This window comes from Capricornis sumatraensis, chromosome 16, assembly GCF_032405125.1.
Source record: "Capricornis sumatraensis isolate serow.1 chromosome 16, serow.2, whole genome shotgun sequence".
Classification (NCBI taxonomy): domain Eukaryota; kingdom Metazoa; phylum Chordata; class Mammalia; order Artiodactyla; family Bovidae; genus Capricornis; species Capricornis sumatraensis.
The window spans coordinates 59473909-59501606 of NC_091084.1; the positions used below are offsets into that span (position 1 = coordinate 59473909).

Genomic DNA, 27698 nt, shown 5'->3' on the forward strand with positions numbered 1-27698 from the left:
AGAATACTGGGTTACCATTTCCTCCTCTGGGGGATATTCCCTAACCAAGGTTCAAACCTGCATCTCCTGTGACCCCAGCAGTGCAGGTGAATTCTTTACCTACTGAGCCAACTGGAAAGCCCTTCAAATTAGGAAATACTTGCTATTTGGAGTATTTCAAATAACACATAACAATGAAAAGTAATTAAATCATAAATTAATCATAAATAAAAATAAAATTATACTCTGTCTAATGCTACAACTATAAGGTAATTATAAATTCTATATTATTGTTAATCATTTAGAAATATTTTATAGCCAATAAAATATATTATTTCTTAATGCTCACATGCTCCTAATTTCTTGTTTTTTTTTTGTAAAAGTCTTAAAATTTTTTTCAGTCTATATTACTGATTGATTTTTTTGAAGGATAGTTCTGTGAGTTTGGATTTTATACTTATAATAAAAATTGTTTTAGTGGTTCCCCCCTTTAAAACTACATGTTTTTCATAAAAATTTCTTGACTAATTATAAATAGCCATAATTGTCTAGTTTTTCATTCTATACAATAATATATAGTACTTCTATTATGGACGAAAATGACATCATTAGAGTGTGGCAAAAATTTTAAATCCTTCAAGTTTGATCTTATTTAATTGGCTAACAATTCCATGTAAAATTTTTTTGAAATCCAATATACTTGTTTACCTTTAGTAATTGCCTTGACTGTCTTAATTTTACCCAATACCATAGTAAGATAACATTAATCTTTTTCTTTCAGAAAGAGGATACTGTGGTTATGTAAGTTTAATCCATGTATACAGTATACTTGTCCAAAGCCTGGAGATTCCTTGGGTAGAAGAGAATGATGGAACTTGTGAAGATATACTCATGCTGGTTAATCTTTAAATATGTATTTCTGGAAATAAACCACTTTGCTAATCACATATTTTCATCCCAGGAATCAGATAGGATGAACATAATGTTAATACACTTGAAAAGAAACTGCATAAAAATATAAAACAGTACTTTTCTTAATGAGCTTAAACAATATAGCCTTGAATAATTTTTTTCTGAAAACTTAGAAGTACATAATATAAAGCTTCAGAAGTCAGTGAGATAATGGTAGCTCTTTAGAAATAAAAGTTAAGAAATATAAAAGTAACTAAGGTTTATCCATAAGTCCAGAGGTTTGTCTGAACTAAAGTAGGTGAGTTTGTAAGCTGTCACATTGGCCATGGTCCTCTTTGACTAGCTGTATAAATCCTGGCTGAACTTTGAATACATATCTTCAGTTAGGTTGCTAAAGATTTTTAGAATGTTTTAAAATGTACCATTCAGGAAATACATAAGTAGAAGGTACATTAAGTAAGAGCGTACATTAGTATACCATCTTAGAAAGGATGAGGTAGGGCTGGTAACGGAGGTGGATGATACTAGTAGGTATAACTCAGGATCATTATGTGGATTATAAAGGTAGAACATATTAGATAGTATTCAGAACATAGGAAGCAGACAATAAATGTTAACTTTTTTTTAACATGGAAGGATGTCCATCTTATTAAAATATAATAAGCAAAAGAACATGCTTACCTCAGAGTTGCAGCATTAGACATATAGTATAATTTTATTTTTGTTATTAATTTATGGTTTAATTACTTTTCATTGTTATTTGTTGTTTGAAGTATTCCAAATAGAAGTATTTCCTATATAAATATACGCACATATACTTTGGGGAATAGCTTTACTGTATTGTTTGTATATAAAAAAGTGTAAAGTTTGAACTTATATCACAGAAGTAAGTGATCAAGTTTATGGAAAAATATACCTTCGATTTTATAAAATAATAGTATGTAATATTTATAATATGACATAGATATGCAGGCATTGCTGTCTTTGATATTCTTCACTTTTAGCCATGTTCTCTCTTCAGGTTTCCCCAATCCTGATCCGTAACCAGATTAGGTTAATATTTTGTCAGTTGTCTTCTGTTATACTAGTTTTTGTGGCATTTGAAAATACAATGAATACCATATCAGAAAATTGGGTATAACTAACGTAGATAGCATATCAAAAGCAGAGATATTACTTTGCCGACTAAGATCTCTCTAGTCAAGGCTGTGACTTTTCCAGTAGTCATGTATGGATGTGAGAGTTGGACTGTGAAGAAGGCTGAGTGCTGAAGAATTGATGCTTTTGAACTGTGGTGTTGGAGAAGACTCTTGAGAGTCCCTTGGACTGCAAGGAGATCCAACCAGTCCATTCTGAAGGAGATCAGCCCTAGGATTTCTTTGGAAGGAATGATGCTAAAGCTGAACCTCCAGTATTTTGGTCACCTCATGCAAATAGTTGACTCATTGGAAAAGACTCTGATGCTGGGAGGGATTGGGGGCAGGAGGAGAAGGGGACGACAGAGGATGAGATGGCTGGATGGGATCACGGACTCGATGGACGTGAGTCTGAGTGAACTCCAGGAGATGGTGATGGAGAGGGAGGCCTGGCATGCTGCGATTCATGGGGTTGCAAAGAATCGGACATGACTGAGCGACTGGACTGAACTGAACTTTATAAATGGAAAGACATTCTTGGACATCTCATAGTTGACTCAGGCTATTTCTAGCGTTTGATTCACCAAACAACATATGAATCACATATGTTATTGAAAATAAATTCAAATATATCATTGGAAAGATATTTTAATATTCTGACAGAGTCTTCAACCAAGGCATGGATGTTATTTAATTCATTGTGATTTTTAACATTGAAGATTATTAAATAACTTTGGTCTTTTGTTTGGACTTATTTGGAGGTAAAAATACCATGTCAGATACTCATTTACTGGAGTTCATTTACTATGAATTAAAAGTTAATGATGTAGCAATATCAAGCAAATATTGAAAAAGTTGACTCATGCCTAAATGTTAACTTACTTATTTGTAATATTCACAACAATAAATTGTTGAGTAGAAGAAACAGAAAGATATGAAATGTCTTTTTTAAAGTGAGGCAAAATAATAACTGCACAGCTTATGTGTGTGTGCGCGAGCTGTTTCATCCATCTCTTTGTGACTCCATGGACTATAGCCCTCCAGGCTCCTCTGACAATGGAATTTTCCAGGCAAGAATACTGGAGTGTGTTGCCATTTCCAACTCCAGCAGATCTTCACTACCCAGGGTTTGAACCTGAGTCTTCCGTGTCTACTGTGTCTCCTGCATTGGGAGGCAGATTCTTTACCACTGAGCCTCCTTGGAAACCCATAGCTTATGCTGAAGTGCAAGTGTTAATCACTCAGTCATGTCTAACTCTTTGTGACCTCATGGACTGTACCCTAGAAGGCTCCTCTCTCCATGGAATTCTCTAAGCAATAATCCTGGAGTAGGTAGCCATTCCCTTCTCCAGGGTATCTTCCTGACACAGGGATCAAACCTGGGTCTGCTCCATTACAGGCAGATTCTTAACCATCTGAGCCACTAGGAAAGCCTGCAGCTTATGTTAGGACTCAAGTAAGTTTGCATTCAACTACTTAGTTTCAGAGTCTTGCTGCTGCCCCTATATTCTTTTGACTGAGCCGTACCTTTTGGAATTCCAGTTGAAGCATGATGTTTATATTTCCTCCAAACTCAACACAAGTGATATAATTATAGATTACTCTTACTTTCTCCTTTTATATTGTGAAATGCCATCAATAACTACTTTGGTGTGAAATAATTTTTATTTCCTAAAGGAAACTGATTGTTCATGTAAATAGTAGTATAAAAATATGTAAACTTTTTCTTTAGTTCAGTCACTCAGTCGTATCGAACTCTTTGCAACCCCATGGACTGCACATGCCAGGCTTCCCTGTCCATCACCAACTCCCGGAACTTGCTCAGACTCATGTACATCAAGTTGGTGATATATATAACCATCGTATCCTCTGTCATCTCCTTCTCCTGCTGCCTTCTATCTTTCCCAGCATCAGGGTCTTTTCCAGTGAGTCAGTTCTTCATATCAGGTGGCCAGATATTGGGGCTTCAGCTTCAGCATCAGTCCTTCTAATGAAATATTCAGGACTGATTTCCTTTAGGATGTACTGGTTGGATCTCCCTGCAGTCCAAGGGACTTTCAAGAGTCTTCTCCAAAACCACAGTTCAAAAGCATCATTTTTTTCTGTGGTCAGCTTTCTTTATGGTCCAACTCTCACATCCATACATGACTACTGGAAAAACCGTAACTTTGACTAGACGGACCCTGGTTGGCAAAGTAGTATGGCTGCTTTTTAATGTGCTGTCTAGAGTTGGGCACGACTGAGCGACTTCACTTTCACTTTTCACTTTCATGCATTGGAGAAGGAAATAAATGGCAACCCACTCCAGTGTTCTTGCCTGGAGAATCCCAGGGACGGGGGAGCCTGGTGGGCTGCCATCTATGGGGTCGCACAGAGTCGGACACGACTGAAGCGGCTTAGCAGCAGCAGGTTGGTCATAGCTTTTCTTCCAAGGAGCAAGCGTCTTTTAATTTTATGGCTGCAGTCACCATCTGCTGTGATTCTGGAGCCCAAGAATATAAAGTTTGTCGCTGTTTCCCCATATATTTGCCATGAAGTGATGGGACCTGATGCCATGATCTTAGTTTTTTGAATGTTGAGATTTAACCCAGCTTTTTCACTCTCCTCTTTCAGTTTCATCAAGAGGCTCTTTAGTTCCTCTTTGCTTTCTGCCATAAGGGTGGTATCATCTGTATATCTGAGATTATTGATATTTCTCCCAGCAGTCTTGATTCCAGCTTTTTTCTTAGTGATCCATTTATCTTAGCTTATTTTTAATGTTTTCACTTATGAAATATTGTTTACTGTAATTTTCTCAATGTGTAATTTAGGTCTGCAACTTATTTCATTATTGTTCTATTCCCTAGAATACATTTGAACTTATAATAAAATATAGCATATAGGTGATATTATAAACTGATTGAAATACTGTGCTCGTAAGTATATTGCTAAATTTTCATTTCCCTCAGAAACCCACAAGAATGGATAAATAATATAGTGTGGATTCATAATTCTCAGTTCCTTTTCTTTCTTTAGTGTACTGTTTTGAAATTTGGGGATCTAAACCTTACTGCAAAGTAACTAATAATTTGAACTACCAAATGAAATTTTTGTGTTTAATTTCATTATATGTTATAAAAGTCATGATAGATAAAGGGAGGATTATGTCTGAAGTCAATATCAAATATTATTTGTGGAAAAAGAGATGATAAAATAACTGTGAGGATTTTTCTTAAAGCTCTAACTTCTAAATTCAGTTCTAAATCAAACTATTTAGTTTTGTTTAAAAACTCCTTTCTATACCTTGAGTTCTTATTTTGATAAATTAAACACATCTGGATCAATTTATTATAGTCTCACTTAACCATGGAGCAAGTGGTAATAAATAACAGAGGCTCCTTTTAAAACCTTCTAACTGCATCAGTACTCCATCAATTGAAGTGTACAAGTGGTTAACGATTACAGGAGTCAACGTCCATGAATGAATCATTTCCATTTGATGATTCCCTGTGGTGATGAGCTAGCCAATACAGTAAACTTCACATTTTATAAAGCATTGCTAGGATGCTGTACAGGAGTATTTTGTGATTTGTTCAAATAATATTGTAATGGAAATTTCAATAAAATGAAAGACTCCCAAATTGATCACAGTCAGCTGTGTTTTCATTGCAACAGCACTTAAAGCAATACTACAAAGTTCTTTGAAACATATTTCATGTATATTTGCAATGCTTTATAATTTGTATTTGATTTATAATTTTTCTTTTCAGGGTTCCTGCTACAGACTACTGTGGTGCTCTCTATTTTGATTTATTGTAACTGATCTGCTCTTAAAAGTTGATTATATTTTATTGACTGCTTTAATTTTTCCCCTCAATAATTGTTCAGAAGTTGATTGAATACTGTTTATTATAGATGATTTTTCAGTTACTTCATATAAAGAGAAACTTCCTACTTCTAATTTCCCTTAATAGTTCTCTTGCCTGGGACAATAACTATGTAATCAAAGAAGGAAAATAGAGATGACCTCTTTTCTCATTTATCCTAGAACATAGATAAAATCCCTTCCTAACATGAACCTTTTTTCCCATGACTAACAATAGTAAAGAAAATTTATGTTTTATTAGATGATGAATAAAGGTCAACTAATGTTTTCAGAAATTATAGGATAAAATTCATTGTTTCAAACACTTATCAATATTTTGATATTTATTCTTTGGATTTAAGTTTCTAGCTCACTTGATGTGATATTAAGTTATAGAGTTATTTCAAGTTTACTTAGTTGTATTAAATATGCAAGGGAAATATCAATTAATAGTCATATGTTTAGATGCTATTTATTCTGGAATTACAGAATATTTGAGCTTGAAGAGATCATGTTTTTTAATCTTCTTGATGTATCACTGAAAAAACTGAATCCTAGAGGTAAAGTGGTTTGCCTGAAGTCATATAGCCACATTTTTATATAGAGAGATTAGCATGTTACTTATACATTAAATATTTAATAATCTGTAGAATTATATGTGTTTCAGAACTGGATAAATGGTCATGACAGAAGAAGCAAAAATATTGTTTACATTAGATAGAATTATAATGTGAACTATGGCAAATTAAAACAATTGACAAAATAATGATAGAGTAAGTCAATAGTTGCTATATTTAGCTCATTTGCTTTAGTTACAACTTGTTCAACCAAAGTAATAGATGTAGACTGGCTCTGATGAGAATTATCCTAGATTTCATTTATATCGTACAGTGTCGTGAAGTTATAACACTAAGCCTACTAATAATACCTTTGCTTGATAGTAGAATGTTACTATATGTCTCCTAGAATGCAAGTATTGCTTCCTTCATATGATTATCACATTAAGGTTTATATTCTACAATTATCCCTGAAGTTATAAATTGTTTTGTAGAATTGAACTCAAGCATAGATGTTTTTAACTTTTGCTTGTAGAATTTAAAATTGGTCACAATACTTGTATTTAAAGTTTTACTTGCAGTTTTAAAGTAAATATTTATTCTCTGTAATTTGGTGAAATCTAGATTGTTTCCTTATAATGTCTTTTGCTTAGGTATCAAATTGTACCTATCAAATTGTACCAGTAATTCAAATTGCTTTTCTTCCTCCTTTGTGTTATGGTTTTTTAGTACTTTGTGAGATACGCCTGAGAATTTAACAATTAACTAAAATTGGAAGACTTAGGAAAAACCTGAAATAGAGGTTTAAAGAGGCAAGAAGATCTAAATTTATTTAAACTTTATGTTAACATAGAAATTTAACTTTCAAGGACTGTACCATTTTTGTAAAAACAAATTTTTTTAGAACATTTTTTTTGTTTTTTACAATTTAAAATATTTCTGTAAAAATAGTGTATGGACGTACATCTGTGGTGTATTTCACATCTTGTGGTAGTATCCTAGTGTTAATTAAAACTCCAAATATAAAAAGCAAGCAGTGATATGTTATGGAAGAGTGGTTTTGGCATAGAAACATTTTAAGCAGTAACAACAATTACAAGTCTGAAATTAGATAAACTGAAAGGCAAAGTTGATTTATTTTTAAACCTATTGTGAAAACTAGTAGTCAGAAAATAGTTCAGCATTGTCTTCTTACAGTAAAATATCTTGCTAATTAACAAAAAGTAGCTGGTTGGTTCTGCCTAATTTTCTCTTCCCAGCAATGGTAAGAAAAAATTTTCTTCATCTGGTTTAATATTTTAATGTTTATTATCTTATATTGGCCTGTTCCTGATCTCATTTGATATACTCGATGTTTATATATTTTAAACCTTTTTCAAATGATTAACCAGATCATTTGAAGTTATTTGAGGTATTACTTTTTACTTTAATCATAGATAACTAAACTTCCTTCTTTGCTTATTTGTTTGTTTTGTAGAGTCAGGTATTCATTCAAAGGTATCTTTTCTACTTTGTATCTTCTCTTAAAGTGAAAGTGAAAGTGAAGTCACTCAGTCGTGTTCGACTCTTTGCGACCCCATGGACACCAGGCTCCTCCATCCATGGGATTTTCTAGGCAAGAGTACTGGAGTGGGTTGCCATTTCCTTCTCCAATCTTCTCTTAAGATTGTGTCAAATAAATAATAGCCTTGATACTTTGTAATATGAAGACATGTGATATTGTCTCATAACAAATGATAACATATTCTGTAACACACAACTTGGCATAACTTTCCAGGCTTTAACTGATTATCAACTTATTTTGTAGTCATGTTTATTGTGACATAAATCTAGAACTGAAGATGGAGAACTGAGAGTAGAAACTTAATTTTAGGTGAAGGATTGAAGGAATAATCAGAAAAATTGACTTTTTGTGTAGTTTAAGTGTTTCCTTCTCAAATCCAGAAAGCATGATTCAAGTTGATCTAATTTAGAATGAATTGGAAATATTGGACATTTTTGGTTGTTGTTTAATAAATAGAAATAACTCTGAAGAAGCAGTTGAAAAGTGAAAGTAGACACACAGGGAAGACTAGCTTCCCTTTGTTATAGCAATTTACAGTTTTTTGTTTGTTTAAAGAAGTTGTTCCCTTTGTATTTTAACATAATATATAGTCCTGGTGCTTAAAAAATATCCTTGTACTAGTTTTCATGTGACACTTATTGTTTAGAAACCTAAATAATCTCTGCAGTAATGCTCATATTTGACATTTAAGTACCTTTATAACTATGAAATGCTTTTATTATTCTGGTTTATTGCTTCAAGTACTCCAGCCACACTTTTATTGAAAGTGGGAGCGGGGAGTGTCATAACTGCGGGAAGTATGGAAGGCTCACGACACAGGTTTCATGAACACAGGCCCCAAAATAGAGACCATCATATAGGCTTTTGAGGTTCCCGATGTAGTCAAGCTAAACAATTGGTATATCTGTTATAGTGCGACCTTGAAGCTCTTTAATTATTTTTCATAGGCAATAAATCATTTTAACTCTCTGACTTAGTTTTCTGATTTTTGATTTATGCTGTTTTGAAAGACAGTATTTCTAAACACATTTGAGACAGAATTAGATGTCATGCTATTATTGTCACTGTCAAATATTTAATAGCAATAATAATATTTTTAGTGATCTACAGTGTATAAAGTGTTTTTATATGAATTATCTCTTTATTTCATATAACTGTATTAACCCTCACCTTTATTAATTGACTTTCCAAGGTCATAGAATGGAGACCCTTTTTTAAATGAACCCCATTTGTTAACTTCAGTTTCCATGGTCCTTAAGAGTACCCATGTGTTTTTCTAGCACTATGTTAGAAGATTCTGTTGAAGTAGTTGGGTAAAGTATTGGCATTTCTTATGCAATAATCAGAACGAAAAACTCCTAAAAGAATCCAAAATCTAATCTAAGATTCAAACCAAATAAAATTGACACTAATTCCAGTTATCTCTAATAAATTTTAAGGCTATATAAATTAAACAAAATCTTCATTTAATATCTATCTAAACTTTATTAAAACAATTTTACTTGACAAACAATATTTTCTTTAAGAATTTTATAGGCTTTCCTAGGTAAACAGGGTGAATAATATCTATCTCTCACAGGATTATTAGTTGAATGTTTAGTGAGTTAATGTATGCCAAACACCTAGTAGACCTTCTGGCACATGTTAGATGCTCAATAAATAATAATTCCTTTTCCCCTTTATCCATTTGAAAACAAAATTTATTTAACTACCTATTGTAGTTTATATCCTTACAAATATAGTATATTTGTATGCATTCAACAAATATTTATTCAGCTCTATGTGACAGGGCTTCCCAAGTGGCTCAGTGGTAAAGAATCTGCTTGCCAATGCAAGAGATGCTGGTTTGATCCCTTTATCGGGAATATCCCCTGGAAAAGGAAATGGCAACCCACTCCAGTATTGTTGCCTGGGAAATCCCATGGACAGAGGAGTCTGGCAAGCTACAGTCCTTAGGGTCACAAAAGGGTCACACATGACTTAGCAACTACACAACAACATCAGCAACAATGTGACAGGTACTGTTCCAGGTATTAGAGATACAAAATTGTATTTCCTCTTTTAGAACTTGTCTTCTCGTGATGTGACACAGATCATAAACATAAGAAGGCTATAAAGAAGGCTATAGCCAAAAGAAGGCTGTAAAATTGATTATATTGCATGGATAAGTACTATGAAGAAAAAGTGAAGCAAGGAAAGAGTCAAGGGAGAAATAAAGGTTGATGGTGGAATAAACTTTTATTTGGGACAGCCTTACTAAAAATTATATTTGAACAAAATCCTAGAAGAAAAGATAGAACAAATGCTCCATCCTTGAATATCTGCTGTGATCGGGCAGGCAGGTGGCACATTAAGTACAAATACTTTGTAACAGGCATGTGTTTGAGGAACAGGCTCTGCTAACAGAATAATGACTCAGGAGGAGAGGAGTAGAAGTTAAGATGAAGTAGAAGATGGAGTCAGTTAAGTTAGATGAGGTTTGCTGGTTTTTTTTTTTTTTGGAAGGGCTTTGTGAAATAGGAGGTCATTAGCCTTGAACAGAAGAGGAATGACGTGATTTGATATTTGTGCCACTCAGAAATAAGTTATAGAAACTATAGCAAGTTTTGTTAAGAGCATATCAAAGGTTCAGATAACTCTAATGTATTAACTATGCAACCTTAGGCAAATATTTCTCCACGTGAGATAGAAACAATAATAACATCTACCTAATAGATTTGTCATGTAAAGTAGCCCCTAGTTGTTGTACATAGAAAGGATCTGGTGAATCTTTGCTATTATTAGTAATAATGAGGATCGATTTATAGGATGGTCCATTCTGTGTTAGTGATCTAGAATTGATTCTTAACACCTGTTAGTGTCATTGATTTAAATGTAAAGCTATGTGATAAACTGGAAGTGGTCATGAGTATGAAGGAAAAAATGCCTCTACTTGTAAATTGGTACCTTAGATTTTGAGAGGATCATGTCGATTCCCAGTAAAACAGATTACTTACTCTGATTATAGCAGAGGTTTTTGTGGTCAGTGCTGGCATCTTTCTTTGATCCAAACAGAGTTGAAAGTTTTGGGACAACTTTGACATTTTTTACAGCTTTATCATCTGTATCTAAACTAAGCTTTGGTTCTGATGAGTGCCTCTTCATGGTAGCTTTCCTTCTGTCATTCCTCATATGAACCCTTCCATCCCTACCTGTCCTTATCTTAATGCAAGTCCTATACTTCATGGCCTCTCATCTGTTTTTGCGCTTCTTGAAGGTGGAAGTAGTAAGTATCATTATTATTATCATCATCTTTATAATTATTACTTTTAATCACTCACTATGTGCCAGGAAGTATTCTAAGCAGTTTATATACACAAATTTATTTCATTCTCATTGTAACCCTGTAAGGTGAGGGTTTCAGAGTTCATTTTATAATGAAGAGAGCAGACTCAGAAACATTAAACAACCTAATATTCAATCTAGTCTATTCTTTTTACAAGTCCTGTATGCTGTACAATTAAACCAGTTAATGATTCAAGGATAATGTTCCTTTGACTGGTGTACCTTCTTTCCTCTGTTACGCTTAGCTGGTTCTAACCAAGGTTTGACTTAGGGCCGTCTTCTTTGAGGAGGGAGACTTTTCAGACCATGACCCCCTATAGTATTACTTTCTTCCATAAAATATAATTTACTGTTTGTTAACATTGACATATAACTATACATTGACACTTGACATGTCTGGAATTTTGTTATTTAATCATTTCCAGGGATTCATGTTTGGTCTCTTCAAGTAGACTGAATGTCCATTAGGAAACTAGCAGTGTATTTTATAATTCTTTTTATCTCCCTGTAAAATTTATACTCAAAAATTCTCTATACTCCATACAGAATTTATACAATAAGTGTATAATTTTTACTTTATTATCAAGGTAATGAGATAATTGATTTTAGTATGACTGTCGCTTCATTTGGTCAACTTCATTTGACCACAATTGAAAGATGTATACAGTCTTCCTGGTCAGTTAAAAATTGAGAAATTTTGGATTCTTTGTTTCTAGTAATATGTCAGAATACCAGTGTAGTTAAATTAGGTCCTGCTGTCCAATTCATTTGAAAATGCAGTTGTTTATGCTCCAAAATATGATTAATATTGTGATAAAATTTTAAAGAGCTATACTAAAAACCTTTAAATGTATTACTATCTGAACAAGAAAAGTAATAATAATATTTACATTTTAAACATTTGCTTTTAAAGAGTATTTAAATGATCATCTAGTAAGCTGTATTTTTTTTTCATTTAGGCTGAATTAGAAGATAATTCAAAAATATTTTCTTAGTTTTAAGACATAGCAAAGTAGGAGTAATTATGAAATTGTCTTATTACAGATATATCATAGGTGATTTTTATTGCATTTAAAATTCTTTGAAACTTCTCCTTCTAGAAGTCTTAGCATTATTGAGAGGCTCCTTTTAAAGACCATCTGCCAACTGAAGATTCTTTGTGTTCCTTCAAATTAAGAAGCTATGAAATGTTTTTTTGTATGCTAAATTACTTTTGCATTTAGTATAAATTATTTGAGCTTCCCAGGTGGTACTAGTGGTAAAGAACCTGCCTGCTAGTGCAGGAGATGTAACAGACAGGGCTTCAATCCCTGGGTTGGGAAGATCCCCTGGAGGAGGCATGGCAGCCTACTTAAGTATTCTTGTCTGGAGAATCCACATGGACAGAGGAGCCTGGAGTGCTACAATCCATAGAGTCACACAGCCTTGGACACAACTGAAGCAACATAGCATGCGTGGATAAATTATTATGGAATTTAGGCCTTTTGTGAATAACTATTTTCTTAATTAAGCTGTATTTTATTAATATTATTTACATAGTACTGTACCATTTGCCAGACTTTATTTTTTAGGGCTCCAAAATCACTGCAGATGGTGATTGCAGCCATGAAATTAAAAGATGCTTACTCCTTGGAAGAAAAGTTATGACTAACCTAGATAGCATATTCAAAAGCAGAGACATTACTTTGCAGACTAAGGTCCGTCTAGTCAAGGCTATGGTTTTTCCAGTAGTCATGTATGGATGTGAGAGTTGGACTGTGAAGAGGGCTGAGCGCCAAAGAATTGATGCTTTTGAACTGTGGTGTTGGAGAAGACTCTTGAGAGTCCCTTGGACTGCAAGGAGATCCAACCAGTCCATTCTGAAGGACATCAACCCTGGGATTTCTTTGGAAGGAATGATGCTAAAGCTGAAGCTCCAGTACTTTGGCCACCTCATGTGAAGAGTTGACTCATTGGAAAAGACGTTGATGCTGGGAGGGATTGGGGGCGGGAGGAGAAGGGGACCACAGAGGATGAGATGGCTGAATGGCATCTCATTGGATTCAATAGACGTGAGTCGGAGTGAACTCCGGGAGATGGTGATGGACAGGGAGGCCTGGCGTGCTGCGATTCATGGGGTCGCAAAGAGTCGGACACGACTGAGCGACTGAACTGAACTGAACTGAACTGATACCATTTTCAAATTTCCTTCAAGGATATTGTCTTATTTGCATATCCCACTAACCTGGTGATATGGGCTAAAATGGTATATTTGTCTCCATATATATATGATGGAGAAGGCAATGGCACCCCACTCCAATATTCTTGCCTGGAGAATCCCATGGACGGAGGAGCCTGGTAGGCTGCAGTCCATGGGTTTGCTAGGAGTCGGACACGACTGAGTGACTTCACTTTTACTTTTCACTTTCATGCATTGGAGAAGGAAATGCCACCCACTCCAGTGTTCTTGCCTGGAGAATCCCAGGGATGGCGGAGCCTGGTGGACTGCTGTCTCTGGGGTTGCACAGAGTCAGACACGACTGAGGCGACTTAGCAGTAGCAGCATACATGAGGAAATTGAGATTCAGAGAAATTAAGTAACTTGCCCAACCTTTATGGCAATTAAATGATAGATTCTGGATCAGAAATCAGATATTTTGACCTTTGATCTTTTTCTTGTATACCTTGCCGCCTCATTCATATCTGATTTTTCAATTAATGTAATACTTGAAAGTCACAGAAGCAATTTGTTCTAGATTAGATAGTTTCTTGAACTTGCCTCTTCTAATTGTTTTGAATTTTTAAAGACTTTTTTGATTATTTTTCTTCTTCCTAACTTATGAAACTCTTTGTAACTTAAGTTTTACTTTCTAACATGTACTCCACATGAGGATTTCATGGTTGTGTAGTGTACCTTAGTCTGAAACTTGTCCAATCTTGAGTCACATGTTTAAACAAGTCAAGGAATATGGAAGTTCCTCCTCACCCACCCTTATACATGTGCATTTGCACATAGTCACACATACACACAGTGAATTGAACACTAATACTTAGGTATATGGAACTTCCCCAGTGGCTCAGTGGTAAAGAATTCAGGAGATGCAGGTTTGACCCCTGGGCTGGGAAGATCCCCTGGAGAAAGGAAATGGCAAACCACTCCAGTATTCTTGCCTGGAAAATCCCAGTCCACGGGGTCACAAAAGAGTCAGACACGACTGGGCGACTAAACAATAGCAACTTGTGTATATTGGTTTGCTTTGATGTGTATAAAATTAATGTTATTTGGAGGCTGAGTAATAGAAAATATTACCATCATTGGTTTTAGTTTAATGGCGATAAAGATTTAATACTTAGACCATGTTGAAGCCACCATCAATAAAATGACTTGTGCCCTCCACCCCCACCAAAAGTTTTTGGAAAGAGCATTTGCTGAACACATTTATGTAAGGATTCAGTATTTCATTATTTTCACAGTATTTTTCCAAATCTATACACTTAATAATCATTAGAAGAAAATAACTGTCTATCATGCTTGGTAGTTGTGTGTTATTCCTAGAAAAGCCTGTCCAGAATATATTATCTGAATTTCTTGATGGTGTTGAATAGAAACTATTTTTCTTATTCCAAGAGATACTGACAGATTAGCATTGTCTGTGCCTGAGACCTTTGAGAAATTAAGCTTATTGAGACCACTCATGCCATATTGTTCTTAGTCATTTGTGTTAATTCAACTGTTGTATTTGAAAGCAGATCAAATGGCAGTCCATTGTACAGGGCTAAGATTTGTGACTGAAATTCATTCCTTATTATAGGTAAGAGTAAATGTTACTCATCACCAGCAAGGATGAATACTCTAATTGTTTGATATAATTGAAGAACATATTTTGTGAAGAAGAGAAAAAATAAGTTTTGTTATGACAAGTAAGATTTCTTTTGTGAATAAGATAGAATTTAAGCTACAAGATGAAATGTTTGCAGAATTTAGGCAGAATGAGTCATTATAGTAACACCAATACTCTTGATAAAATGAGAAAGGAGATAAATTTATTGCAATGCATTGATTGTTTTGTTTGTGATATAACTTTTATGTTCTTTTGAGATTTTTTCCTTTTACATAAGCCCATGTAATAGTTACAAATAAAACAAAAATAAGCACATAGCAGACGGATACTCAACAGACCTTGACAAGACAATAATAAATCAAGGGGTTTTGTAGGAGAAATGGTTGCTGACTATGAGGTTGGTGGCCTTCTATGTTCACAGTTATATGTTCTAATTTATTTCTGGTCTGCAAATGCATCAGTATGACAAATGTCTACCTGTCAACCGATTAGACAGAAAACATAAGTAAAGCCTTACAGAATTCTCTGAGAGTCTGAGTGATTTAAGCACACAATGGTGGAATAATAGCTTGCCTTAGCAATTATAAACATCTCAGTGACATTATAAATCAGATTACTTTGTAGTTTGTTTTTTTTTTTTTTGGTCAAAATATCTGTTATATCTTATATCCAAATAACTAGCTCATCTCAACACTTTTTCTCACTAGCTACATCAAAGAGCTCTCCTCTGTTCCATTTGATAAATGTATGCCAAGTACATTATATTTGGGGCACAATGTTTCCAAAGGCTGCATGGTGTAATATATAGTATAATATATATAATGAAAATAAGTTACTTACTCATATATATAATGTTTGTGTGTGTGTTTTATTAGGATGACCTTTTAAAACTACAGTTAGGACTTAATGTTCTTCAAGCACTTTCAGGAACCAAACTTCTTGCTTCCTCTATGTATTACTGCTATTATCATTGGGCCTATTACACTTGAGTGTGTTTGTGTGTGTGTGTTTTAAACTCTCTTCATAATCTCTGTTCAGCAACAGTCCTCACTTCACTGTTTCAAGTTTACTACAAAGACTTATTCCACTCCTGTTTGAAATTCTTAAACCTCTTTCTTCTCCCTCTCAAGCTGCATGTAACCTCACATATTTTTAGTTTTCTCTCTTCTGGAGTAAGAATTGATACTAGGCCCTTCTGATCCTAACTGGGAGGTAGCAGGGCATGGAGGGCAGTGCAGAAGTGAGGGAAAGGAAATGCTTATTTCTGCCTCTGTCTCTAATTATACCACTAACTCATGTTTTCTTAAGTAAATGACTCTGATATACTCATCTGTAAAGTAGAATTATTTTACCTTCTGTGCAGGCTGTAGTAAGAATTATATGAGATCAAGTTTTTAAAGTGTGTGGCATAGTTAACATAATTGCAAAATAAATGGTGTCAGTTATCCTCTTAGTTACCTAGATAGCATGCTTTGTGATCCTTTAAACAATTCTTACTTCTTCACTTACCATATCTATAATAATTACTGTCTTACCTCTGTAAGCAGGCTTCCTTGGTAGCTCAGATTGTAAAGCATCTGCTTACAATGCAGGAGACCCGGATTCGATCCCTGGGTTGGGAAGATCCCCTGGAGAAGGAAATGGCAACCTACTACACATGCCTGGAAAATTCCCATGGACCAAGGAGCCTGATAGGCTACAGTCCATGGGGTCTCAAAGAGTTGGACATGACTGAGTAACTTCACTTTTTTCACTTATATCTGTAAAGGAGCAAAGTAATTAGTAGTACATGTTCAGGAGACAGAACTGTTTTTGAAATCAGGTTTCACCATTCATTAGCTGTGGCTCAGACAGCTTACCTAGCCCTCTCTAAATCTCCCCTTTCTCCTCTGTAAAATAGTAATAATAATAGTCACTTGGCTCAGAGTGTGGTTTTAAAAATTGCATTCAGTTAACTAAATGTGTGTGTATTTATGCCTATGTATAAATTGATTGAAAACTACAGATAAAATATGTAGCACCACATTTTGCATAAAATAAATATGAAATAAACATGCATACATTTGTTATTAGTCTCCAATCCTGTTGACATTTCAGGCTTTTGTGTCCTCTTAGCTGAGTGCTTCACACCAGGTCACTGCTATATTCTCATACCATCCATCTCATACTGTTGGCAGTCAAACTATTTTTTGTATACAAAAACAGAAGCCCTCAAAGCTGTCCAGTGTCTAGCAAATATGGGATAAATGACTTACCCTGGCCTTTTAGGACTGCTGCAGTTGGATCTCACATTGCCTTTCCTGCATGATCTCTAGTTTGGCTATCTTATATTGCTACTATGTGCAGTAAGACAGGCTACATACTGTAAAACTAACTCAGTATCTGGAGCATAAGTGAAAGGTTTTTTTTTTTTTTTTTCTTTTTTCATTTCTCTTGTTTCCCTTTTTCTCCTTTCTACCCTCTTCTTCTAATAAATCCTGGAGTCTAGTCGAACATGCTCTCCTTATACCAGACATATCCTTTCCTATGTCTTTTTAAAATTCTTTTCAAATTTAAAAAAAATTTTAATTCTCTTTGTTTTTATTTATCCAGCAGGTATTTATGGATTACGTTCTGTGTGTTATTTATTGTTTGGCACCAGCAACACAAATGTTTAGGACACTTTCAGAGGTCATTATATAAAAAAAATATAATAATAAGATACTATATTAGAGATATTAGAGATACTCAGGCCTCCAGGCTGAAAACTACATGAGAGCAGCACCCGTGTCTATTTAGGCATACTGTTGTATTTCTAACTTTTGGAATAAAGCTGTGGATGTATTAGTGTTCTCAAAATTATTTGAGAATAAAATTTGAGAGAGACAGAACAAGACAAAAGGGAGAGAAGTCATGAGACAGCTTGGCATATTTGATTATTGCACATACTTCTGTATGGCTGTAGAATACATTGTAAAATTCATGCCTGGGTGTAGTGAGAGATAATGTTGGAAAGAAATGAAGAACATTGTCCATTTTGCCTAGAAGTTTGGACTCTATCATGGACTTTTGGAGAGCCTGTGAGAGGGTTTAAGTAGGAATGCCACATGCTGCTACTTTATTTTAGAACGGATATCCTGTTAACAGTGTAGTGAGAAGAATCAGAAGTGAAATTAGAGGTATGGATTTGAGTTTTGAGGTTATTGCATTAATAAAGTAAAGAAGTTTGGGTACTTTGATTTGATGATGGAAATAGAAAGACTTAAGATATATTTGTATGATAAAATCAACTGAAGTTGATAACTGATTAGTTTTGGAGGCTGTGGAACATGAGAAGAAAGGGTAAGCTCTGACTTCTGCCTAACCTTCAAGGCCCAGCTGAACTGTAACCTACTACACTTTCATTCATCTAATTTCTGATTAAAATTAATATTTATTTTTACTCCTTGTAAAATATTTTATATATCTTTCTTATAGTGTTGATTTCTTTTTACTAACTGTTAATTGTAAGCATGTCTAAAGTTTCTCACCAAATTGGAAGTCTCCTAACTTATCTTTGTATTACCTTCTATGACCTTATCTATATTGGATATTCCATGAATACACAGATTATCAATTAATGCCATGCATTTTAATTTAATAACCTCCTGAAAAATCTCTAGAATGTTAAGTATATTCCTGAGACATTTCAGTATTTTCAAAATGAAACTAGGAACAAATAGGTGAAATTTAACTAACATTCTTTCAAAAACATTTTAATTTGAAAAATTCAAAATGACTAATTGCCAGAAAAGAAAATATTCATAGGAAGAAATTTTACAGTGAAATCAGGCCATATTGTTTCCAAATTCAGATGAGAACTTACTATTAAAAATCTTGCACAGATTGGAAATGACTAATCAACATTAGAAAAATGAAATTGGAAGATGTGCCCTCGTACTGTTCGTGGCTAAAAATGTTTTCCTGTCCAATTTTAACATTGTTTTTCCAGTGTGAAAATGTCAAGGATTAGAAGTCTTATGTTGGAAAAAAAAGAAACATTTAAGTATCTAGTCTGTGGAGGGTGATCTGGGGCAAATCACGTGATTTCTGTCAGTCTCACCCCTTCAGAGAGAAGCCTTAGCTGTCTTAAAGGATATCACATTTGAGAGATATTATATAAAAGGGATATAGATATAATCTAAAAGACAGAGTAGTATATAATGATGATAAATTTGGATTATCTTTATAGATCCTTCTAGCTTTAATCGCCTGTGAGTCTATGATTTTAGGTGTATTAATTTTTTGTTTTCAGTTTCAAGATCCATTTGAAAGCTGTAACATCTCAAGAAGTAAGTCTTCACTAGTTGCTCTTGTACGTAATGGCCAGAAATTTTTTTTCAGGTCACATATAAAACATAATTGTCTTTGGAATTTACTTCAACATACCTATCATCATGAAGTCTTAAGAAAATTAAAATGGTGGAACAGTAATTGTTTTTAACTGTTGGAGGCTCATTGTTCAGAGTTCTCACTTGCATATATCTTTGTATTAGGAAAATGCTTTTCAGTGAGGAATTGCTTTTATTACAACGTGATTATATAATTTCAGTGGGGGAGTATTATGAGATGAAGTGGAAAGAGTACAGGATCTGCTTTTTGTATTAACTTTGCCCTCAACTAGCTACCAGCTACCTTCTTTGGGCCTTGGTCTCTTCATAAGTAAAATGAGGGGGTGGAATAAATAGTTAGTTATGTCCCTCTGAATCAGTCATGAATATTCATTGGAAATACTGATGCTGAAGCAGAAGCTCCAACACTTTGGCCATCTGATGCAGAGTCAACTCATTAGAAAAGACCTTGATCCTGGGAAAAATTGAAGGCAGCAGGAGAAGGGGACAACAGAGGATGAGTTGGTTGGATGGCATCACCGACTGTATGGACATGAGTTTGAGCAAGCTCTGGGTGATGGTGAAGAACAGGGAAGCCTGGAGTGCTGCAGTCCACGGAGTCGCAAAGAGTCAGACGTGACTGAGCGACTGAACAACAGAGTGACCCTCTGAGCTCTGAAATTCAGTGTTTGTACTGTGTCCATATCAGATCCACAGCTATTCAAGTGTGACTCATCATGGTGAAAAGTAAAATCTAATCTTTTCTATGATATTTAGAAGACCATGGGGATAAAATGTCATTGAGTTGCATTTGATCAAAAGAGCTAACCCAAACTAAGAAGTGTCATTTTCGTACTTCAAAGGAGAATGATCAGTAAATAAAAGCATGTTATAGAGTTTTATAATTATTTATCATTAATAATATTCTGAAGAAATTCTGTTATTAATGAGTCTGTTGCTAATATTAGAATACATAGATTTTAAGTGGGTTAAAAGTTGGGCTTCTTGTGACTCTTTTATGTGATCCTGTCATAATGAGTCTTAAATCTTAAAGAGTATTTCTGAATTCATATATACAGATGAGTATTGCTGTCTTCATAGTTGCTTTGGGAGACTTGGCTCTTTTTTTCATTCACATCATTAAATACATACTACACACCTACTACTGTGCACTGATACTACCATATTAAATTGGAGGCAAATTGAAGAATTGTAGTTATGCATCCTATTCTGCAAATGCTAGTTTTTTATCTTCTTTAAATAACTGTTCCTCAGTCTCCCTGTTCTGTAAAGCTTTCAATTTCATTTATCCCCTAGGCCCCACACAACATCCAGAGCTATGCCAAAGCCCTGCATCATCTTACTCACCTCATATCACATTGAATTTCCCCTAAGATGCCTTCTGTTTTAACCTGTGTAGACCCACTAGGACCAGTGGTTGGTTCCTGCTTCTATGCCATAGAGAGGCATGGAACTCGAGTAGCACGTAGAAGCCCATGACCAAGGATCCATCCCCTTCATTCTGTCATCTAACTAGGAGCTCTGAGATCTTACCACCTGTCAGTCACTTCATTGGTCCTGCACCTCTCTGGAATTTGTTCATCTTTTCCATATCTCTTCTATTCGATTTCAAAGAAATCTCTTTCTTTTTCTTAAAGATACTACCTACCCAGTGTAACTAGCTTTCTCTCTTTCTGAACTTTGTTGTTTTTTTGTAACTAAAAGATATAAAAGTGGTTGTAGAAAGTTTTTCTTTCTTTTGTGGAAAAATCCTGAAAGAACCTACTTTCTAAAGCTCTAGATACCTAATGCTACCACTAAGTCACTTCAGTCATGTCAAATTCTGTGCGACCCCATAGACGGCAGCCCACCAGTCTCCCCCGTCCCTGGAATTCTCCAGGCAAGAACACTAGAGTGGGTTGGCATTTCCTTCTCCAATGCATGAAAGTGAAAAGTGAAAGTGAAGTCACTCAGTTGTGTCCGACTCTTAGCGACCCCATGGACTGCAGCCTACCAGGCTCCTCCACCCATGGGATTTTCCAGGCAAGAGTACTGGAGTGGGGTGCCATTGCCTTCTCTAGGTGTCCGTTTGAAACAGGAGAAGAGGAACAGAGACGGGGAGAGAGAGAAGGAGGGAGGGAGGGCGGGAGGAAGGGAGGGGGAAAGAGAGACAGAGATGCATAAAGATGGATTTTCAAGAGCCTAAGTTCCAATGGGAATGAGTCATCTATAAAACAATAAATTTTTCTTGTATACTTTTTATAAAGCCATCTCGGACCATCCACTTATTTTTTCATCTTATTTTTGTTTTGTTCCTTCCCTCCTTTTTTCTCTTTCTTTATTTCTCTCAGAAAAAGCACAGAAATCAGAGATGGTGAGCCCTTGTTTAGAATTCTCTTTCTCTCACTTAACTAGTAATATGATCTTCAGTTCAGTCACTCAGTTGTGTCTGACTCTTTGCGACCCCATGAATCGCAGCACACAGGCCTCCCTGTCCATCACCAACTCCTGGAGTTCACTCTGATTCACGTTCATCTAGTCAGTGATGCCATCCAGCCATCTCATCCTCTGTCGTCCCCTTCTCCTCCTGCCCTTAATCCCTCTCAGCATCAAAATCTTTTCCAATGAGTCAGTTCTTCGCATGAGGTGGCCAAAGTATTGGAGTTTCAGCTTTAGCATCATTCCTTCCAAAGAAATCCCAGGGCTGATCTTATTTTCTCTCTGAACCTGAGTTTTCTGTTTGCAAAAATGTGGATAATGCCACTTTTCCATACTCCCTTACAGACTTTTGTTAGACCAAGTAGGAAAACATTAATGCTTGGAAAGCCATAAAGCAGTGTGCAGATATATAGACTTTATTGATTTAATGCAGTCAGAGTGTTTTGGAGCCAGATACTCCTGTATTCAGCTGTTGCATTTGCCACTTACTAGCTTAGTGTAATTTTAGTTTCTGTGTGTATAAAACTTACTAACACCTACTTCAGGGTTGTAAGGAAGAAATAAAATAATCTTTATAAATTTCAAGATAAACAAGGGTATGTTTTATTCCCACTTCTTAGATGAAGAATTTGAAACTTAGGCAGTTACATCATAACTCTGATTTGGTCAGGGTTATGCCAGTATTTAATGAAATGACCAGAAAAAAACTCTTGGTATCAAAGATGGGTTTGGCTTTTTAGATAAATTATATCAGGTAATTCAAAGAATTCCATATGTTTGTAGCATAAACATTTGCATATGTGTACAGTTGAGAATCATAAAAATATTATCTGGAAACATTCAGATTAGTTCTTGTACATTTATTAAGCAAAGAAAAATTTTCCAGTTTCCTTATTTTATTATCAAATTGTACAAATTAAAAAATAGAATCGCATGTCATGTTAATGACCCAAGAGAAAGGAGAAACTAATTGGCTCCTTTTTCAATTGTAGTGCTGGGTAACTCACAAAGGCTAGATGTAACTTATTATTTTTGATGGGCATTGTGTATTAGAATTTTAAAAATGAAATTTGATGGCTCCACTCACCTATTAACCCAAGACATATGGTAGGGTTCAGTTCTCATTTCATAAATCCCATTTGTCTCCTATTTCATCCTTTGTGTTACACTTGACTGGTGATAGTAGATTATGTTTTTACTATGAAAACTTCCTTTATTGTCAGTATATCACCAAGGGCATAATCATGATAGATTAAAAAATAATCATGTAAATTATAATAATCTAATTCACATTTTCAAGAATATTTTTTAATAATGAGAAGTTTTCTTTTTACATACTGATTGAGGCTTTCCTGGCTCGAGAGAAGGCAATCATGTTCAAATTACTTTATTTGGTATTTGTTGTTGTTGCTAAGTCACTTTAGTCATGTCCCACTCTGTGTGACCCCAGAGACGGCAGCCCACCAGGCTCCTCCATCCCTGGGATTCTCCTGGCAAGAACACTGGAGTGGTACTCTTAGTTTAAACCTAGGGTTATATAGGATTTGATATTAGGGATTAACAAGAAAGCATGACCAGAATTCAGCTACCTGGTTCACATATATAACTTTTCCAAGCCTAGAAAAGTGCTCTGTTTGAATCACGCTAAACCACTGGCAATTTTAAAACTGAGGTGAACTATGGTGGAAGATTTTTAGTTTTTCATAGATGTATAAAATAAGTATACAGCCTGGAAGAGGAAATTATTCAATCTTAAGATTTAAAGATGTACTGCTAACAGCCATAAAAATAATGACTTCAAGTATTGTTTTAAAGTTACTGTTTAAAAAGGTGAAAAATATATGTAGCCATATCTTTCGTGCTAACCGTTATAGAAGTGTGAGGTTAAGTTATGCTAAAAAATTTATGTTAAAAAGCAGTGCCTGTACCTTTTCATCACATTTACATCTGATATAATGCTTTATATATCTCCTCTTCTCAATTTTCATCAGAAGACTGCCTCCATATTATTCTTTGAATAGTAGGCTAACTTTTCTGAGGACATGATTGGAACACAGGACTCAGCATGGTAGCTTGTAGCAAAAAAAAAAAAAAAAAAAAATCAAAGCATAACTGTGCCTTGTCTCCCTGGAAAAAGTTATGAGATTCAGGACAGAGAAATGTTCAGATCCATTACAGGAATTTCCTTTGTGCAATGTACACATGAACTTTTTAAGAAGTTTAATGTTTAAACATTTTTAACAGTCTAACTTCTAGTGTATGTTGTCATAATAGTATTATTGGAACAATTGTTTTTATTTTCATCATACCAGTGAAATTTATTGAGAGAGTGCATTAAACTAAAGAGCATAACTTTCAGAGGATGTGTTGAGAGTATCTTGACTTCCAATTCAACAACCTGTTTACATATATATTTCTTGTGCTCCAGGCTTGATTTCTTCCCACTTGGGCTTTTTGTTTTTTAATTGAAGTATAGTTGATTTACAGTGTTATGCTAATCTCTGTTATACAGCAAAGTGACTCAGTTTTACACACACACACAAACACACACATATCTATCTATATATAAATATTTATAATCTTTTTTTAATATTCTTTTCCATCGTGGTCCTGGTCTAATTTCTAGTTTCTTGCCCAACTCTCAGCTGGCTTTTTTTAGTGCAGCTAACTAAAATAGCTAAGAAATAGATTCAGATCCATAACTTCATTAACTGGATCTTGAATGTATCCAAGCATTTAAATGTATGTACCCATGTATATTGGATCCTGTTTTCCTGGTAAATCTTTTACTTCAAAAGTGTTTTGGTCACTACCTAGAATTTTGGGGTTTCCCTGGTGGCTCAAAGAGTAAGGAATCTACCTGCAATGCAGGAGATCTGAATTCAAACCCTAGATCAGGGAATGACTACCCATTCCAATATTCTTGCCTGAAGAATTCTATGGACAGAGAAGCCTGGCAGGATATAGTCCATTGACTCACAAAGAGTTAGACACGACTGAGCGACTTTCACTTTATATGAGAAATTATATGTCACCTTACCAATCAGGCAGATATTGGGATATCTTCTTCTAGACCTTCTTTTTCTTTCTTAACTCTGGAAAAGTCTAGACACCCTGGAATTTTAAGTGACATTTCCAGGGCAACATAGCTCCTTAGTGGCAAAGATAGATTTTATCACAGATGTTTTGACTTAAGCCCTGGGCTTTTTCCTGGTCTAATTTGTTAATTAAATATTTGTCCTATGACTACTGTTAGGTATAATCTCTCTCTCTCTCCTTGAATATCTTTATGTTTAATATAAAGTGTTTATAGAGAAACTGTGATAAAGTGAGTCACACCAATTGTAAGCTGTTTCAAATGATGAGAAATTGTTGGAAATATTTTTAGCCAGGAGCTTGAAAGCATTGAAAAACTAGCAGCACAACACAATGGCCAGTATGACCTCATGGGAGGAAATGTAAATTTGTTGTGAACTGGCCAGCCTATGACAAAAATTATCATTTTGTTGATACTCTGACAAATTCTTTTGGACTGATCAGTCATAGTTGATCCAAACTTTATGTAAGATAAATTGAACTCTAGGCAAAAATAAATATATTACTAATAGTATAATTGTTTTTCTATTTGCTATCAGCTCTGAAAAGCATTATGTGTGTTTAGAAATAAAGTAAGCTGGCAAGAATAAATTTTGTTCTTACTAAGGGGTAATTTTCTCTTTCTGTGTTGGCTAGGTTTTTCTAGATATGACATTTGGTTCAGGAGGACACACAAGAGCCATTCTACAGAAGGAGCCAGATATTACTCTGTATGCATTAGACAGAGACCCAACAGCATATGCGATAGCTGAGCAGCTTTCAGAATTGTACCCGTAAGTAATACTCTCGTATAGACAGTTAATTTTGTTGCTCAGTTTTATGGATCTTGGTTTACCTTTTGGAATTTGTGTTCCCTTGTATGATGTTATACTTAATGAAATATTTCCTCCCTTTTTATACAAAAAGAATTGATGTAAATGATATTTTTAGAACCACTTAAAAATATTACTGCATTTATCCTTTGTAAATAGATATAAACACAAAAAAATTATTTTTGGCAGATATTTGAAGATGTGTTGAAACCCATCCTTCAGTAGTATTTTGCCAGATAATCCATACTTTAAAAACATTAAAAAAATATTTTATTTACAGTTTCTAAGAATTTAGTGGAGTAAATAAGTATGTAAAAATTCTTTAGAATTCATGAGGTTACATACATCAATGTAATGCAGTTTTCTTTGAAATCTTTTGGCAGTTCACAAATAAATTTAGACCTTTCTATCCCTCTGTCAAAAATAGTGAACATTTATGGTAGAACTTTAAAAAAAATTTAAGGTTATTGTCTTTATAAGTTGTAAAAGCATTTTCCTTTAGAGAAAAACATTTGAATTAATGAGTTATGTCCTTTTGCTGTGTTGTTTAAGACATCAGGCCGTAAAAGACAAATATCTTGGAATTCGGATGGCCATCTCCAAATATGTAAAGGGCTCTTTTCTGTAATGGGGAGTTGTTCTATTGTGCTAAGCTCCAGAGACTGAAATTCAAAAAAAAAAGAAAAAAATAGATGAGAATTTTAGAGGTAAATTGTGACTGGACATAGAGTTTTTACCAGTTGTAGCTGTCCAACAATGAAAAGGTCTCTGGTGAAGTAGCGAAAGTAAGACCATGGAAAGGTTTAATCACAGGCTAAAGTTAGAAAGTTGGATTACAAATCTACAAGAGTCTTTTCAACCTTTCTAAGGTCCCAGACTCTTTGCAAATCTATGTGATTACATCTCCCAATAAAAGGGTAAATAAATATACCTAGATTTTTGTTTGCAAGATCACAGTGTTTGTGAAGTCCCTGCTGCTGCTTCTAAGTTGCTTCAGTCGTATCCGACTCTGTGCGACCCCACAGACGGCAGCCCACCAGGCTCCCCCGTTCCTGGGATTCTCCAGGCAAGAACGCTGGAGTGGGTTGCCATTTCCTTCTCCAGTGCATGAAAGTGAAAAGTGAAAGTGAAGTCGCTCAGTCGTGTCCAACTCTTCGAGACCCCATGGACTGCAGCCTACCAGGCTCCTCCGTCCATGGGAGTTTCCAGGCAAGAGTACTGGAGTGGGATGCCATTGCCTTCTCCTGAAGTCCCTAGAAACCTATTTGACCCCAGGTTCTTTATTTCTAACAGAAATATGAGGGTGAGTTTTCATGGAACAGTATTTTTTTTTAATCATTCTTTCATTTTAAGCAAAGTAACTTAAAATGCACCTTCTTGAAGTCTTGTACTGGGGCATTCATATTTGTGAAACTTTTTAGGAGTTTACTTGATTATGATCTGAACATTTATAGAATGAATATAGATCTCCATTATATATCACTAGCATAGACAGCCTGGTTCTCTTAGATATTACTGTTCTAAAGGTGGTGATTCCCAAGGTCTCTTATTCTTCCAAACACTGTAGTTTCTTAAATGGAATCTCAAGACTATTCTCTTTGTAGTTTACAAATGTGGAAACTATTAGCTACTCATATTAGTTTGCTGAAAGGCACATATGACTCAACAGTGACAGAAATGGGATGTATATTTTGCCCAATAATCTCATTTTATTAAAGTATAGTACCTTATCTCAAATTGTATTGAGGTTTTTTTTTTTTTTTTTTGGTTCATGCACAAAGTAATTCCATTTAATAAATTGAACAACAAAAAGATAAAACAGAAGGAGATAATTCAGCTGAGTTCAGTTCAGTCACTCAGTCGTG

At 34.8% G+C, this 27698-nt stretch overlaps 1 protein-coding gene across 1 annotated transcript in view; it reads left to right on the forward strand.

The window, feature by feature from the left end:
• Window positions 1-27698, forward strand: part of METTL15 (methyltransferase 15, mitochondrial 12S rRNA N4-cytidine) — a 226166-nt gene that overhangs the window by 80211 nt on the left and 118257 nt on the right. The window contains exon 3 of the mRNA XM_068989359.1: window positions 25658-25794. Coding sequence (XP_068845460.1) covers window positions 25658-25794 — 137 coding nt within the window. The remainder of the gene's footprint in view (window positions 1-25657; window positions 25795-27698) is intronic.